General features: G+C 40.7%; 2 protein-coding genes across 11 annotated transcripts in view; both read left to right on the top strand.

Moving 5' to 3' along the window:
• The window catches only part of CSDE1 (cold shock domain containing E1), a 29,140-nt gene extending 26,435 nt beyond the window's left edge, over positions 1-2,705 (top strand). For all 7 annotated transcript variants that reach the window (XM_054979521.1, XM_054979523.1, XM_054979522.1 and 4 more), the window contains 2 exons: positions 399-531; positions 1,410-2,705. In XM_054979521.1, coding sequence (XP_054835496.1) covers positions 399-531; positions 1,410-1,457 — 181 coding nt within the window. In that variant the 3' untranslated portion in view covers positions 1,458-2,705. The remainder of the gene's footprint in view (positions 1-398; positions 532-1,409) is intronic.
• A 2,637-nt stretch (positions 2,706-5,342) lies between these two features.
• NRAS (NRAS proto-oncogene, GTPase) lies at positions 5,343-16,695 on the top strand. 4 transcript variants are annotated; one of them, XR_008597047.1, is made up of 7 exons: positions 5,343-5,395; positions 6,738-6,864; positions 8,317-8,495; positions 9,103-9,262; positions 10,270-10,393; positions 12,232-12,457; positions 14,804-16,695. XR_008597047.1 is itself a non-coding variant. In XM_054979903.1 (6 exons), exons 2-5 carry the CDS (start codon positions 6,754-6,756, stop codon positions 10,387-10,389), a joined length of 570 nt encoding a protein of 189 aa, XP_054835878.1. In that variant the 5' UTR covers positions 5,343-5,395; positions 6,738-6,753; the 3' UTR covers positions 10,390-10,393; positions 12,232-16,695. The 4 variants fall into 4 exon arrangements, 3 of the variants coding, with proteins under 3 accessions (XP_054835878.1, XP_054835879.1, XP_054835880.1); XM_054979903.1 differs by having other exon boundaries at positions 12,232-16,695; XM_054979904.1 differs by lacking the exons at positions 12,232-12,457; positions 14,804-16,695 and adding an exon at positions 11,780-11,929.
• Positions 16,696-17,508: the final 813 nt, after the last annotated feature.

Below are 17,508 nucleotides of genomic sequence, written 5' to 3'. Positions count from 1 at the left end.
CTCAAACCAGCATTGCTGTATTAAACTGTTCTAGTAACCTGAGCAAGTGCATTGATTTGGAGGCTTAAGATGCTGCTGCTTCATATATGTTACAGCCATTTAGATTAATTGTATCCTGTGTCTATACTCTAACATAGCCTTAACTTTTCATGTTCAGACCTACAAGCTTTTAGGGTAAAGTCCATTTGATAACAGAAAATCCCTTGCATTATTTTCAGCATATCACACTTCCTTACTGACTAGATTCCTTCTTGTGCACTGCTCATTGTTACCTTTGTTTATGTTCCTTGCAAATTGTAGTAGATGGTGTTAAGAATTGTAGGAATTTCTCTTGCATTTAAATGTTGAATTACGTATTTGCTTGTTCTCCCAATAATTTGATGAGTTTCTGTTAACAGTGAAGGCGCCAAGGCTGTAGCAGCCCCACGTCCTGATAGACTTGTTAATCGTTTAAAGAGCATTAATTTGGATGATGCCAGTGCTCCTCGTCTAACTGTTCTTCGTCAGCCAAGGGGACCGGATAATTCAAAGGTATGTTACAAGAGCTATGCTCAATGTGTGCCGTATCATTTGAGTGACATTTTTCTTAAACATTGTGAGTTTTGCTTCTGTGGCTCATATAAGCAGAAGCCTGCTGCTTGCGAGAACTCTCATAAAATGTTAGCCAATAGGCCTTAAGCAACAGGATCTGAGAGAAAGACCAAAGCAGTGTGCCTTGGATGATATACAGACTAATTCAATTGAGGAAAGATTAAAAGGAAAGATCAGTGAGTTTGAGATGGTAGTATGACAATATAATTACTGTGTAATCCACCCTGAGTCTCAGTGGGAATATCAGACTGTAAATACCATAAATAAATATAAATAAATGGATATATTGGAGAGGCAGTTGAAGATACGGGTCGGGAAGAGATCTTCAATAGAGGTTTAGCTGGGTGTGAACACCATAACCCATGAGATTTGATGTAATCTAGTGAGTGAGTATAAAGAAAACGGGATCAAGAACCAGACTCTGAGGGAAATGCAGGTGGAGGATGACTATTAGAGTCCATCAAAGAGTTGGAAGACGTTGTCAGTATGATGGGAGTAAATGGTGTGCTTTAGGAGTTGGGAGGAAAAAGGAAGTGACTTGCCAAAAGATTGGAGATTTGTAGAATAAGGGAGATGATACTGCTGTTCATGCATAATAAGGAAGGAGGTAGGGAGAGACAGCAGAGGAGTCTGTACTTAGATGGAATCACATCAGGGTGCATGTAGCAGTATTAGACTATAGGGTTTTTTTATTTCCTCATAAAATGTACTCTGTAGCACATAATATTGTAATTCTCCACGCAGATCTCAGCTTTGCAGTCTTTATTTGTGATTTCTAGTTCTGAATTTATGCTCATGAAATTGTTTCCAATTTACAGGGATTTGTTGCAGAGAGAAAGATTCGTCAAGCTGGTGTTATCGACTAACTGGTCAGAAAGCAAATAACGACATATGAGCAAGTGGTGGGGTCTGGTGAAGGGTATTGAATATCCCTGTATTCATCCCTTCCAAATAGGAAGGAGCTATTACACCAGTTTTAACACCTTCCTCATGTTATGTTTAAAAATAAATTTATGAAACAGTTTTAAAATATGCACAGTTGCATCCTGGAGAACCTAAGGTGGCGCCTTATAGTATCACATTTTAGAAGCTTTTTGAATGGTGCATTTAACGCAACTGGTAACTGCAACTCTATTTTGCCTCTTTAAGTAAACATTATAGAAAGTTCTACTCTGGTAGACCTTATGAAATTCTGCACTGAAAAGATATATATTGTTTTTTTCCCTTCATTTACTTCTGCCAAGGTGTTACTATGCCTTAGGTTTCAGTTTGCTTTACCCTCTCCAAGAAAGGGGAGGATAATTTCCTGTTTATTCTTCTCTAGTTTTGAGGACCATATGAGGATGAATATAGTAATTCTTCATATAAAATCCTGTATGAGCACTCAAACAAGTTCCTTAAGTTAATGGCCAAATGTTAAAATGTTTTTTATGTCTCACATAGCAAGTCCATATAGCAAGCGGAGTTCTTCGATATCTCACTGAAAGTATCTTCCAGAGTAGACATAGTTTTTGTTACCTGCAATTAGTACATGCAGTGCAGAATTTCATAAGGATGAGGTGTGCCATCAGTGTGGTAACTTAATATTTAAAACAATGCACAAATTTGCTGCTGCTTAAAACACTGCAGCTTCTAAACCCAGTTTATTTTACTGATTAAAAAAATTTAAAAAGTTGTGCCTGAAGTGAATACTTTTTTTTTTTTTTTTTTGCAGCCAGCACCCATTGTACTGTAAAAGAATACTTAGGCTTTCCATAGCTGTATTGAGACTTTCATCAAGGTGAAATAGTTGATGTCTGTGTGCTTTTTTTTTTTTTTTACCCTCTCCCTCCAGGCCCTTTCTCTCTTCCCCTCACCCTCAGCCACACTTTATCAAGCAAGCAAACTGAATGATTGGTCTAAGTATTACTTTAACCAAAAAGATCAGGAGTTATTTTCTTTGAATAGAGGGCAGTACTGTGTTTTTTTTCCCCATGTTACCTCTATTCTCAATTTAGGGTTTTTCTTCTCTGGGAGATGCATTATCTTTGTAAAACAAACATTGCTTTCTCCAATTTTTTCTGTTAATGGCAAAGAATGGAAATAGAATAAAGTTTTACTGATTTTGAAAAATTGCCTTGATCTTGTAACTCTTTATTAAGCATATCCTAGTCTAAAAACTTCACAGGGCTAGCTAATTTCTGTATTCTCAGAAACCGCTCTGTTCCCCAGACATGCTTGTCCAGGGACTGAGTTCACCACGCTCTCAACATAATCAGCCTCAAAATATTTAAGTAATCAGCAGTAAGAGAGCATGTGAACTTAAAATATATGAAGTTGAAAGTTGAGGATGACTGCTGAGAAACGATCCCTTCCCAATTCAAGAAGTAGAACAGCAATGGTGCTCCCTGGAAAACACAGAGGGCAATATTTAAATGGATGCATTGTTTTTTCTTACAAATGAAATGGAATGCTTTTATATGAAACCTTCATTTAAAATTTGGTTGGCTCACTGGGAACAGGTAAAATGTGAGGGCCTGATCAGAATTAAAGATACAGACAACAGTCACATTGGCATGGGTCCAGCTGAGGAGTTCCAAAGACTTAAGTGCACTTGTTTTTATTAAGGTTTGCCACAGTGATTTCGTCTAAGTTCCTCCCCCCTTGCCCACTGAGCCCCATGAAATTTTGTTCTCGGGGGACTATCAAAATGGGGCAAAAAAAGGGTCTTGCAATAGGAGGAAGAAATTGGCAAAAAAATCCAGCCTATAATCAGAAAACAAATGCCCTTAAAGTGGAATGGCATGATTGGATACAGGTTGCTAGGTGCACCTAGGCAATGCTTTTAGAAGACTTTTCAGAAAGTACTTGCATAGCTGAACAAGCAAACCATTTTCCAGCCATACAAAGCAGCATTTGAAACCTTCAAAACCTCTTGCTGGGTGTGGAGTTGTCCTTTGTGTATGTGTGTATAGCTTTCTAGATTGCAGCTTTGTTAATCTAGTTGGAAAGATATAAACAATATGGAGAAGTACTGTGCATCTCTCTTGAAAGCTGTTGATAGGGCAGGAGATTATCCCACACGTATAGCAAGTTCCAAATAATGGAAGGTCCATAACTTAATCTAGGTTCTTATGACTATAAAGCACCTTGATTTTACATGGGGAATTTTAAAAATTGTCAGTAACCTGTATTTTTTCATTGCTTTTCTGTATCCTCTACTTTATTTGGAATTTATAGACTGTTGGAGCACCTTATATAGTGTAGCTAAGTCCTGAAATAAATTACTTAAGTTGTAAGTAACATAATGTAAGACCTGCAGTAAGAGACATTAGAAAAAGGAAAACTTATTTCTGTAGGAAAGAGCGGGCACTATAGACCTTTCCGCAATAGCGCAAGAAGCCACTGTATATAAAGGAACAGTTCTGTTCTGCAAGCCAACAGCAGGAAGCAATTTGGGCTGGGCTGCATGTGATAAATGTTCGGTCAATGTATGTATTAAAATTTTGATATGTAAAAGATGGCTGTTAATATATTTACACAAATGATACATGCCTGAAACATGCCCTTTGCAGATTCCCTTTGCAGAAACTCTGCAATGGGCAGCAAAATACTGTGTGTCTTGTAGCCATGACAATATTAACTCTTAGGTCATTATTTCACTTAAGAAATAAGGAAAGAGGAAGAGGGCATGGGGTTATGCCACAACCATTTTTTTACTAAGAATTTTCCAGAAGTGGTTGTTCTGTTAATAGTTCAGCTAATACACACTGTTGACTCCTTGCTAAAGCCTGGAACCTGTTCAATGCAGCTGTCCTCAAGGTAAAATATAAATTTCAAAACTAGATCTATTGGACAACCTATCTTGTCCATACCTGTTAACTTGGAATGTAACTTCATATTTGTAAGAAAGTAACTGAATAATCAAACTTTTAGTTAATAAATGGTGATAATTAAAAAATAGTATTTTAAGCCACTGAGATTCTACAAGGGAGAAAGATGGGTAACAATTGTATTAAATAAAAGCAAAGGCCACTGCAAAGCACAAAACTTCTCCCTGAACATCCCTTATCTACAACCCCTATCGGATTTGCAGTCAAACAATTCAAGCAGCAGAAAGCCATTTTGTCCAAAGGTAAACGCTACTGTTGTGTTTATTTTCCCTCATGGAGTACTGGTGCTGCCCTCAAGCTTTATCAAGAAAGTGTAGTTTCCATAGCTCAAGAGGTAGAGCACGTGCTTGGGATTGTAGATCACCGGCTCCTCCATCCCCTAGCATCTCTTATCTTAAAAATGGTGTTTAACAGGACTAGAAAAAATTCCTAAGAGCCTCGAAAATAAGTCCAGTAGAATCTTAAAACAGCTGGAGACAGCCTATCAAAGAGCACAGCAGTGGGCAAGATGGACCCAATGATCTATCACAAATGAAGTAAATGTATGATTGCCTTATGCGTAGCTATTAGGATCTGAGTCCAGTGGCACCTTAAGAGCTCCCTTTTTTCAGACAGCTGACTCGAAAGCTCACCCTGAAATTCTTGTTGGTCTCTAAGGCGCCGTTGGACTCAACTGCTGTTCTATTGCAGACAAACACGGCTATTAGTGGGCGGCTAACCCACTAAAATTATGCGTAACTAATAAAAGTCTACCACCAAGTAAGTGAAAGGAGCGCTTACCGCTCCTAGGCACGACAATAGTACCCGGACTGCCCTTCGCCCCACCCGCCTAGCCACGGTTCAGCCACTTCCGGCGCTGGATTTTGACGCGAGTAGTACAGCGGGCCGGAAGGGTCGACTTCGAGAACTCTGTTCCGGCGGCGGCCGTGGAGGTGAGAGACCGTTCCTCGTTAACATGCCGGGAGCTGGGAGGGCTGGGATCCGGGCGTGGCGCTCCTCCCTTGGCGAGCGAGGGTGGCGGCGCCTCCTCTGCCTTTCCGCGCTCTGGCGATGGGCGACGTAGTACTTGGGGGGGTTGGCGAGGATCGGCCGCGCCCACCCGCCCGCTCGGCCTCGGGCAGCCACCCCTTCCCCGTGGTGGGCTCCTCGCGGCTGTAGGCAAACGGGCACTGCCGGGGCAGCCAGATCTGTGCCGGGCACTTCCTGCCAACTCGCAGGAGATCTCTTCCTTTCAGGGTGTGTGGTGCTGGTGCCAAGGTACGTGCCTTTGGTAGCAGGGAGGTCCGTGGTAAGCGTGCTCCCTCTTCATAATTAACAGAAAGGGGGGAGGTTTATAATTTGTTCAGCGCCTTATCTAGCTTATTGTTTGCTTATTTTTTATTATCTGCCTTGAATCTTGGTTGTGAGATCGCTTAAAAATACTTTTAATGTTTTAAACTCTTCTTGGTCCTCCCAGGAAAGTGGCACAGTAAAGTACCAGGTTCTGCCTAGATTTGCCACACTAGTTGTAGCACCAATATTTTGAAGCCAAATGTTACAGTAACTCTAAGCTACTTTGTTATTCTTGTAAGAGCTTTGTGTGGTCTACGAGTGACTCCCTCATATTAGTCTCATAACATTTCTATGAACTTGTTTTGGCTAAGGGAAGTTACTTGCCAAGATCTCCTAGAAAGCTTAATGGTAGAGATTTGAACCCAAGTCATCTTGAGCAGAGTCTAATGTCTAGAAACTTATTCTGCATGGTTGAGCCCCTAGTGGGTGCACTGAGTCCTGATTCTTGATCATATGTGAGTTTGTAGGTCACCTTTGATGTGTGTTTTGTTTTGCTTAATTTATAGCTTGCTGTAGGATGAGGCTGTCAGAAGTGTTTCACATTTAGGGTCACTTCTGGAGCCCTATTCAGAAGTTTCAGTGAATGCATGTTCAGTCTGTGTACAGTGCTCATTTGGTCTTGAGTACATTTGGTCTTGAGTAATTCTTACATTGCACTTAATGCGCCTACAGCTGACTGAATGATACAGACCCCACATTCATTCAGACACCGTTTCCTAGTTTTATTTGTTGAGTAACTGCACATTGGCTCTTTCTTACAAATGGGTGTACAGACGTACAGGCAGGATGTCCAAGCATTCACTGTAACATGTAAACGGGGCTTTTATGTATCGTCTTTAGAGATGATATTCTTTCTCTAGTTATGGTTTGAAGTTTTGTATGGGTTTAAAAGGCTGATAGTTTTGTAGCTCTTGCTTTTGCTAAACTGTGTTTATACAATAGGTTCCCGAGAAAGGCAATGACCGAGTACAAACTGGTGGTCGTGGGAGCTGGTGGTGTCGGGAAAAGTGCCCTGACCATCCAACTTATCCAGAATCACTTTGTGGATGAATATGATCCAACCATTGAGGTAAGCAGACCCCTGCAGACCCTTTCCTTCTCAATGCCATGTTGAGTATGGGTGTGCCAACCATTTTTTTTCTGTTTTACTTCTCTCACACAATTGGTAGATAAAGCATGTTGTGAATGTTTGAAATCAAGTTGCTCTAATGCTAGAGTTCACTAACAAATTTTAGAGAAGTGGTCTTAAAACTGGTAAATTCATGGATCTTTATTGCATCAAAAGAATCTTCTTCAGAAAGTTTTTACCTTTTATCTGACTAATCCAGTGCCACAAGGGCTTGCACTTTATGCATTTGTTAAAAGAACTAGGAAAACAGTTGACAACCTTATACATTTATGTGGCAAAGCATTTTCAGATTATACTGCTACAGGTAGCAATGAGAGTTGCTGGCTTTAATGTTCTGTGTAGGGTGACAACTGCCCTGCACTTGAGAAACTAGCTGGTACAGGAAACTGATTCAGATTAGAAAAACTTTGCATGCTTTTCTGTGTGCAAGGGTAGTGTTTTACCCCAGCCCTGAGTTCATTCATTCAGAAGTGTAGCAGAAGTACATATCTCTAGCATGCAGCAATATTGTCCAAGAAGAGCTGTGCCACTTGATCCACAGGTGGAATTTGTCCTTAGCATTAGAACATCCTAGTTGCTGTCTGCTTTAATGCAACCTGTTATCTTGGCCATGTGGCCCCCACTTTTCTGAAACATTAATGGTAGCTAAGTAGCAGATACAGAATGAAGACTGGTTCATGAATATTGTTTCAATATTTCTTACCTAGCAGGTAAATATGTTTGTTGATGTCTTTATCTTTATAAATTATACTTGGATTGAAAAGTTCTTTGGAGGCAGAAGGTTTGGGACAGAGGTGGTGAGAAAAAAGGGTGAGAGATACGAAGTTTTGCAAAGCTGGAACACTTGCTGATTTTATCAGATTCTACTTTTGGTTTTAGAAATCTTACCATACTTTTGTCTTCAGACTTCTGCAATGAAAGGAACTAGGAAGGGTACTTAGAATGAAAGTTTAGTTACATGGGCTCCAAATATATTCCAGAGTTCATACAGTTACTCAGAATCATATGCTTATTGCATTACGTAACAGTCTACCTGTCCGTTGTGCTTCACAGAACAAATTTGAACACGTTGCCAACCCCCACATTCTTAGAATGGAAACTTTATTTGTTCCTACAGTGGATGATTTGTACCAAATCTCAGCTAATCTCCTTCCTTGTGTGGCAAGATTTTATACAGTATTCCAGTTTATGGACCAATATCTGCGCAGGCTGTAGGAAAGTACATGGAGTCTGCTGTTAGAAAGAATTCATTGTTAAGAGAACACTAGAAAGTACAATATGGATTTGAGATGCTGCCAGTTCTTGAGATGGTGTTTACGCTCAAGGTGTCAATGAAATGTGTTGGGAGCAAGATTCTGTTTAGTTTCAAAACTGCTCTTGTATTTTCTATAGGATTCCTATCGGAAGCAGGTGGTTATCGATGGGGAGACCTGTTTGCTGGACATCTTGGATACGGCTGGGCAAGAGGAGTATAGTGCCATGAGGGACCAGTATATGAGAACTGGTGAAGGCTTTCTTTGTGTGTTTGCCATTAACAACAGCAAATCGTTTGCAGACATCAATCTTTACAGGTAATCCCTGCTCAGAGGAGACAACATGGTGGGAAAGACACAGGCACATGTAAGTGCCAGGCCTTCAATTAGACTGCTAGACTATTTCATTCAATATTATTCTAAGTTGTGTGTTAACATCATCATCATCATAACAACATTCAATTTATATACCGCCCTTCAGGACAACGTAATGCCCATTCAGAGCAGTTTACAAAGTATATTATTATCCCCACAACGAAACACTCTGTGAGGTGGGTGTGGCTGAGAGAGTTCCTAGAAGCGGTGACTGATCTAAGGTCACCCACCTGGCTTCAAGTCGAAGAATAGGAAATCAAACCAGGTCCTCCAGATTAGAGTCCTGCCGTTCTTAACCACTACACCAAACTGGCTGTAGTGTGTGATCAAAATCTGCAAAAAATAAGTAGGAAGTGCCCTGTAATAGTAGATAAGAGATTGGAGAGGGACTTGCTTGGGAAAGTAAAATAGGCTTGAGGGCAGCTGAATCTTTATTCATCTGGTTTATATAGTATCATGTCTGATTGGAGCATGAAGAATGTTCATTGTTTCACTCTCAACATGTTACTTGGTTCATGTTGTTATGATGCTTAACAATCTCTTCCTCCAGAGAGCAGATTAAGAGAGTAAAAGATTCAGAAGATGTACCAATGGTATTAGTGGGAAACAAATGTGACTTACCAACACGGACAGTAGACACCAAGCAAGCTCATGAAATAGCCAAGAGCTATGGGATCCCCTTCATTGAAACATCTGCCAAAACAAGACAGGTAACAGATCTGTTCTACACTTTCTCAGGGAAACTCCTGGTTTAACCCATCTACATTAACAAACTGATCAAAAAGCCATCACTGTGTGGACAGTTGTTGGAATCTGCTGATAATACCTGTGGACTGTTGCTTAATTAGTTTCGGCAAGCTCCCACACTATCGAGAGCAAGATCAAACAGTTTCTTTCAAAGTGAGGCAGGATAGTGGGTCTTGCTTCCTATGTTGTTGGGACTATTTCCTTGCAATATAGACTGCCAGAATAACTTTTCCTCTCCTGAACTGGCCTCACCCTGTGCTGAGTCCAAGGATGCTTGTGAAGCAGGGAGTTCACTTCTTACTTGGCAAGCTCTGCTTGGGCTGATGATGGGACGTCTACTTCTCTTGAGGCAGTTCAGGAGAATTTCCCAGTTATGCTCATCTTAAATTTAACAGCTGCAGGGCAAAGGCTTGCACCTGCATTCTTCTTTCATGCTTCCAGGGGCCCATGCCATCATGAGGAAATTGCTCAAACACCTCCTTATTGGGAGGAACTCCTGCACATCTTTTCTCCCTGTTTTGAGGGGAGGGGGTTACCTCTTTTTAAGGAGGGGAAAAGGGAAGATTTCCTCTAGACAATGCTGAAACCTCTCCCATGTTTGTATGGGGCAGTCTACTGTGCTACTAGAAAGAATGATCAGTGCTTAGTCCAAAAATGGTTTTAAGCCCCTTCATTCATTCTTTGTGGGGCTTTTTGGGAATTTTACCAATTGGGCAAAAGCTTGAATGGTCAAGCTTTGTCCAACAACTGCTGAATTGTCTTTTTCACTGTGACAAGGATACTGCCATGTCTATATTTCTCATGAATTTATTATTTATTTTATTCGATTTATACCCCATCCTCCCCACAGATGGGCTCAGGGCGGCTATCAATTTTCTACATGGTAGGGAAAAGTAAAGTAGTTCATAATACAAATAAGACGGATGTGTAAAGAATCCATGCCTCTGACCTCAGTGTCTAACTTGTCTAGGGTGTTGAAGATGCCTTTTACACACTGGTGAGGGAAATTCGCCAATATCGGATGAAAAGATTGAGCAGCAGTGACGACGGGAATCAAGGCTGCATGGGGCTGTCGTGCCTTGTGATGTGATCAGGTGGGATGGGACTCATTGCTAACCTGTGTCTGCCAGCGCCTTTTAACTGAGGGTTAGTTCTTAGTTCCTGAGATAACGAGTCTAGCAAAACAGGTAAAGTGCAGGGAGGTCTGGAAGCTCTAGATGATCTGGAGCAAGTGCTGAATTTGGTTGACATCAGAATGGTAGGATGTTGCAGTACAGAAGAGGAAGGTGGGAGACTTCAGTAGTTAGGAGGAATTGCAGGTATTCACCTGCAAAATCAAAGTACCAGATAGGTTTGTGTAAGGCTCAGATCCTTAAAAGAGCTTGGTAACAGTCTCTGAGGACTCATTCCGTGATAGGTGCCATTTCATAATGTTACAGATTAACTGAAGAACATTTCTGATAACGAGGATACTAAAATGTCTTCAGGCTGTTGGGCTCCTAGAGGTTTCTGGCTGGTCTGTTTCCATTCCATGGGCACTGGGTGTTGATACTGCCTTGGGTTCCCATTGGGGGAAAGGCAGGATATAAAGATATATATGCAGTTTTCCTCCTTATGTTGAGTCATTTAGAAACACAGAGCCCTCTGATGCCCTCTTAATATTTTTTTTATTTAGTTATGCTTAAAGAGTTACAAATCCAATAAAAATGTGTAAAGATATCAAATAAGTTTCCTGTTATATATATTGAAGATGGCTTTCATACAATGATATCAAATAAGTTTTCTTTCAAATGAGTGTTTCCATCTTTAGATTTTGAATAAGATTAATAGCTATCAACTATTTTTTTAAAAAATCCTATAAAGATCTGACAGTACTATTGAAAATTCTTTTGTACTTTAATATATGATTGTATTTCTTTTCTAATGATATTCAGATGGTTAATATAGATAGTATTTAGAATTAGATTCTTTTATAATAATGATAAAATATGTGTTGCTATAATGTCAGATCTTTAGTGGATTGATTATCGATAGTAATAAAAAATAAACAACAACAATGATGATTTGTAACCCTTATTGGAACCCTTATAAACCTTGCTAGAATAATCCCTTCTTCCCTCCCCCTCTTCTAACTCTATACCCTCTTCTTTCCCTGTTACTGATATCTAGGTTGATTGATTAATAATAAGTATTTTTATTTACTGATTAATAAACTATAAAATAGATTAAATTCAGTTGCATGTGAAAACAGTTCTCTACAGCCTAAGAGTAACACACTATAGACTATTGGTATTTCTTATACCAAACTTGAAGAACTGTAGAAAATAACTGGGGGGTCCTAACTGTGAGCTCCCCCCCCCCCAATACCTCTATTCTTGTATAAGATTTAAATATTATACAGTCGTAACATTTTTGCAGATTATTATGATTTTGATTTGGTCTCAGCTTGGATTTTGACATCTTGTTTTGTTTGTCCTTAGCTTGCTAGTTGTCTCGCTGAGGCCTTGCTTCCCTTGTATGGTGATACGGAATCAGTCATTTTTCTTTTCTGTGAGGTTCTTCACTGATCATGAGAGTCTCGGTGCCAAGGGTCCTGCAAGAGTAGCCTTCCAGATTCCTGGTCTGGAGCTTGGTGGGTGGGGTCTCTCGTATTTTAACTTGAAGTTTTGTGTAGTGAGTCCATTTATATTTGAACTTTTCCCAGTGCTTCTGTCGTAGATCTAAGTTCTCTTCTTTTTTAAAAAAACCATGGATGGCAGCTCTGTAAGTATTAGAATATGTGAACCTTTGTAAGGGATTGAGCCTTTATTTCTTGCTATTTCCAGGAATTTACTCCTTGCCTTCCAGTCTGGAAGTGTAGCTAGAATGTCTCTGGGTTTTTTAGTTTTTAGATTTATGGAGACAAAATTAACGGTATACCTGTTTATTTCAGCTGCCTGGCGAAAACTCAGTTCTGGACGTTGAACCTTAATTCTGCTTTGGTGCATTCTGTGATGATGTCCGGCCAGTATCCTGGTGCCAGTTGCCCAGTGCTAAATTTTTCTGTCATCACCTGATGAGAACATCTCTAACCATCTACCTCTTTGCTCAGTTGAGCAAGCAAAGAAAGTTTGCTCTGTAAGATGGTGGGATCCCCCCCCACCACCTTTTTTTCACGGGTAGGTTCAACTGGAAGAACTGGTTATGTGTGAATCAGTAGAGATGAAATACTATGAAAAATAGTCTCACTCCAGCTTCCTTCCAGAGAGTGACGAGATCAGACTGTGTTCTGAAAAGCCATTACTTAACACAGTGTTGTTGGTAATGCTGCATATAACTCTTCTCCTTCCTGTGCACCATTTTCAAAGAGGGAAGTACTTGCAACATGCCCTATGTCGTGTTACATAAAATGTTTCTACAGCACACCTACTTACTGCACCTACCCTGGCCTCTCCAGTTCTTTGCTTTTATGTAGTTAAAAAAGAGAGATCTTTGCTAACCAAGTGCCTATTTGCAAAGGCAAGCCAGAGCTCAGTCTTACCTGGTAAGTTACAATGTTTGTTTCTGGCTGGCCCATCCTGACCATAGAAGCTGCTTACCCACAGGCAAGGGACTGGTCAATCTGTTGTGATTAACAGTGTGACTCTGGGGCCTCAGAAGAGGTCCTTTTCCTAGAACTGCTGAGAACTTTTTAACTGGACTTTGCCAAAGATGAAAAGTGAACTCTTTTGGTATGCACTATGACACTGAGCTGTGGCCTCTCCCCAGCCATGTCATGCACTAGGACTTTTCCACACCATTAACAAAGGCACTTTGATCTGAAAGAGCCAGAGGGGGTGACTGGCTGAGCTGATTGCCCTTCTCTGGTATTGAATGCATTCCATTTAGCTTTTGTACTGTGCTTGAAGCCATTGGTGCTTCACATCAAGACCAGCTATTAGCCATGAATACTATTACAGCTGGCAGCTATCCCAGTGCCAATCATGGTTGTATGTGGAACATGTATTGAGGAGCAGGTTACCTTAGCTTTGTGTGCATTTCTAGTTTTAATTAATTTTTTTTTCTTCTGTTTACACTGTCTAGCATGGCTCTCTAATACTTATTTCTTCATGTATCTGGGGAACATTTGGTTAATATTAGTATGCTTTTGAGAGCCGTTTCCAGGTCACTGCTGTTCAATAACTCAAAAGAGCTTGGGCAGAACAGGGAAGAAAATTGATTCAGTAGTCACCTGACTTAATGTTGCTTGGAACAAGAAGTTAACTAGCTGTTTGTTGCACTTTCAGAACTAGGAGCTGGATGCTTTACTAGCCCATGTGGCAACTGGCCACGATTCTGTGTCCATGTGTGCAAGAACTAGCCTTTTCTTCATGTATTGTGGACTAATATTTGAAACGTAAGATTTTAGGTTGATTTTCTCATGTCTGTAAATCACTCTCTCATGGCTCAACTTGCAGTGGAATGTGTCGTGATGAAGTGCAGTACCATGAAAGCGCTGTTGGGTGTGTGTTCTGTGATGGCTGCTGCTTGTGTGCCAAGTTGCTGCTTCTGGTTGCTCTGATTGCACGATAGTTATGCACAAAGCCGGGGGTTAGACTGCAGTGGAAATAAGTTCTAGATATTAAACCTTTCACTGGTGATTCTGTTACATGGTCAATTTACTGCATGTGCTGAAGACTTAAGAGCACATGACTGTGTAATCATAAAGCTCAAATGATATTGGACAAGTGTTTCCTAAAAATAGCTTTGCTGTTGCCTAATATGGCAGCGATGTATCATTTCTAACAAATACATGCCTGAATGTCAGCTTCAAACTGCATTATGTGAAGAAATGTAGGGTTTCTTACTGTTCATGTATATGCCTTACATATGGATTACTTTAAGCCATAACAAGTCAAGGCCAGGCCTTAAGGTGCTGCACAGGGAAGTGGGGGGGGGGGGTACGTGTTGAGAGGTGGATGTTTCTGAGCAATAAACTTCTGTGAACTGGATAAAGCTCCTGCTTTGTGTATTTTCCTCAGGACGGTAGTGTTCTCTCTCCCCCCTCCGCCCCCGCCCAGTCAGGGTTCTTGTGCCTAGAGCCGCTGTGTGGCAGATAAATTCAGCAAATGCATTGGTGACGAAGGGTATGGTTGTTGATGTTCTGCCTCTTGGGCAGTCGTTCGAGGCACAGAAGTGCTGCCAGAGGAATTCTGGAAGCACCACAAAAAATGTTGAACTTCGAGGCACCTGCAGGCATAGGAAATCTCCCCTAGCATTTGTTGTTTTTAAAGGTTGTGACTTCAGGAGCCTAAATATTAAGTGTCATATTTGGCTCTGGCTTCTGTATGTTAGCAAAAGCAAATGCATCAGAGAAGCCCATATTAAAATATTAGCCAGTATCACATGTGTTAGACGCAGTCACTGCATCCAGTTATGGAGGTTACTCCTCTACTTTTACTGCAGGTGAAACATTCTGGCTTGAATAGGAGATGCTTCTGAGCATGAGAACCTTTCTTTTCCTTTTCATAACTCTTCTTGTACAGATGAAACCAAGTCTTGAAAGCCCTTACATGCTGCAGCATAGTAAACATGATCTCAGAAGGCTTGAATATGGACTTGGCTTGAATATGGATATCCATGCGGTGCAGTCCACGAAACTCAGAAGAAATCTTGTTGTGAGATTTTTTTCCCTGTCTCTGCAATCCTGGCATTAAATTGTGTGTGGAGGGTGCTAGAATGGCTCTTCCTAGCAGGAAAAGATACGCTTGAGCATAATCTCCAAAGGATGCCTCTTGTGTACTTAAGAAATAATCCGTCAGTAATCTGTGTACTTTCTCAGGACCCTTGGGCTACCACTTCCTAAAGTACATTTAGTCTTTGGGACTAGTTCTGGATGCAGAACACAGCCTGAAAAGATTACAGAGTTCTATAGATGCCCCAACCTTTTTGAGTCTTTGGCCACCTTTGGAATTCTGACACATGGAGTGGTGAGTGCAATGGCTTCCATGGGAGGCAGAGCCAACCACATGAAGTCGAGGGAGGTTATGTATATCTCGTAACAGTAATTCTTCAACATTTCACACAGAAACTCTGTTTAATAGGATGTCTTTTAAAAATGAACATATTGTTTAAACATATTTTCTTGCATATACACAGTTTACCCATCAGTCATACAGTGAAGATCTTTGTGCTGGGGGGACAAATTCTGCCAAAGCAAATTTTAAAAAAAATATGTGCAGCCAGTCAGATATCCGGTGGCACCACCTGCTTTCTAAGAACACTTGGCACCCAGGAAAGATGTCAGTGGGTGCCATGGGAACCACATTGTAAACCCCTGCCTTGGGGAAATAGCTATCTTTTTACTTTGCTTCATAACTGGGTATAATAAGGCTTGCATGTAGAAAACCTCTAATTCAAACTCTGATTTGTTATATGGATCTTTCATTTTTGTCTTTATTTGAGAAGATTTCTGAGTTGATGCTACTTGTAAGACTGTACCAGTAATACTGTTGCAAGTGTCTTCTGTACAGATTGTTCTTAATATATTGTTAAGCTGGCTCCCTGACTACTGAGTAACACTGCTAATCTTAGCATATTGTCTGCACTGCTGCAAGAGACTTACTTAACCAGAAGACAACGGAGTGATGATCTCATGTTAAACAATATCCAGTGAGACGCAAGCTACTGGTACTTGAATTCCCGCAAACCTAGTTCAGTTGTTGCGAATGAGGTTGAATGCTTGTGAAAGAAAGCTCCAGCATACTGATTGAGAGTGGCAGAAAGGGCCTCTTGCTGGCTAATGAGTGTGAGGGTTGGGGTGTTTCAATGTAATTTTTAAGTTTTTGTTGTTTTGTGCATGTAAAAGCCCCATTGCAATGCCATTCTGTACTTCTGTCCACTGGTCAAGGGGTAAAACTTATATGTACAAGCAAATTGAAAGATGGTCTGTGTTTCTGGTTCCAAATCAGTCAGGCTGTGAAAGTGATGGCATGCAATTCTGTGGCAGCTGATAGCAGGGAGGATCCTAGCATTATGGGATCCTAGTCTGTGTCTGCCTGTTTAGAAAACTGAATACAGCAATTAACCTCTAGCCACTCCTCTTGCCCCCCTCCACAGGCATGCTGCGATTGTGCCCTTGCCATGCAGCAAACTGATTTCCAGGCCCCTGAAAGGAAAAATAAAGCTAATAAGGCTGTATTTCTGTTCTGTGGGTAGAAGAGACATTTTTTTGCTGAGGTTGCATAGTACTTGCTGTACTTGGGCTGCCAGTCATCTCCAAAGGTAGACACATCAAAGGATTAATATCAATTCAATTGTAATGTAATCCATTTCTCATAATTTTTGTAATGTTTCAATGTTTGTAAAAAAAATCCTAAAACATTTCTCTGTGTCTTTTTTGGGGGGAGTGCAATACACGCTGCTTAATTATACTAGAGATTGCATATGCTTCCTGTGTCTTATTTCTGTCCCGGGAGGCTGTTAAAAATGAGCCTGAATCCATTGGAATCTATAATAAGGCTAGGGTCTGGTCTAATCTGAAGCCTGCATTAATTATTCAAGCTAAAGCTAGTTGGTGTTACTACCTGAAGTCAATGACCTAGGTGAACTCTTGGTGCTTACCCATTCCACCTCTCCTTTGCTTTGTACAAACCACTTGGAATGGGGAAAACGTTTCCAACTCTTTGCTAGTCTCTTTTTTTAAAATGATACTTGCGCATGATGGAGCTGAAATAGGGCTTCTCAGTTTTATAAGTGGTTCCATGAGCCAGGGACCTACAGAAATTTTAGTTAGTTTTCAGGTGGTTAGAAGAAAGCATGTTACAGAGGCACTTAAAATTTTGCCATTGAAGAGAGATGGGTGAATAGGTGTCTAGTTTTTATTTTATTTTTTAGGAATGGGGGTGGGGGATGAGGAGGGTCTATATCCATGGTGGATTTCAACACTTCTTTCCCAGGTTAACTAATTTTTCATGTTGGAGCTTGGCTGAGAGAGAAATAATTCAGGCACCGGAGAAATGAGTGGCAAGGGACAAGATCCTCTCACCAGCATGTTTTGTCTGAAAACACATGTGCCTGTGTTTTTCACAGCAGAATAGGGGGCTCCTTTTTATCTTATTGGGGAACGCTTGTATTGAGTAACGTCCATAATTGCTTTTACATGAAAGTAAATGTGCACTTGGGATCCTAAGGCAGAGATCCTTCTGGTCTACAAATTTAGTAAGGTGAGGATAGGGGAGAGTCACAGCTG

Source organism: Eublepharis macularius, chromosome 5 (assembly GCF_028583425.1).
Source record: "Eublepharis macularius isolate TG4126 chromosome 5, MPM_Emac_v1.0, whole genome shotgun sequence".
Taxonomy (NCBI): domain Eukaryota; kingdom Metazoa; phylum Chordata; class Lepidosauria; order Squamata; family Eublepharidae; genus Eublepharis; species Eublepharis macularius.
Note: the sequence above shows the minus strand (reverse complement) of the source record. Positions and strands in the feature narration are given on the sequence as shown.

Excerpts from the sequence above, each read along its gene's own strand:
- NRAS (XM_054979903.1), top strand. The coding sequence starts at position 6,754 with ATGACCGAGTACAAACTGGTGGTCGTGGGAGCTGGTGGTGTCGGGAAA. Across the intron at positions 6,865-8,316 it reads AATATGATCCAACCATTGAG|GATTCCTATCGGAAGCAGGT; the intron begins GTAAGCAGACCC and ends TATTTTCTATAG. Across the intron at positions 8,496-9,102 it reads GCAGACATCAATCTTTACAG|AGAGCAGATTAAGAGAGTAA; the intron begins GTAATCCCTGCT and ends CTCTTCCTCCAG.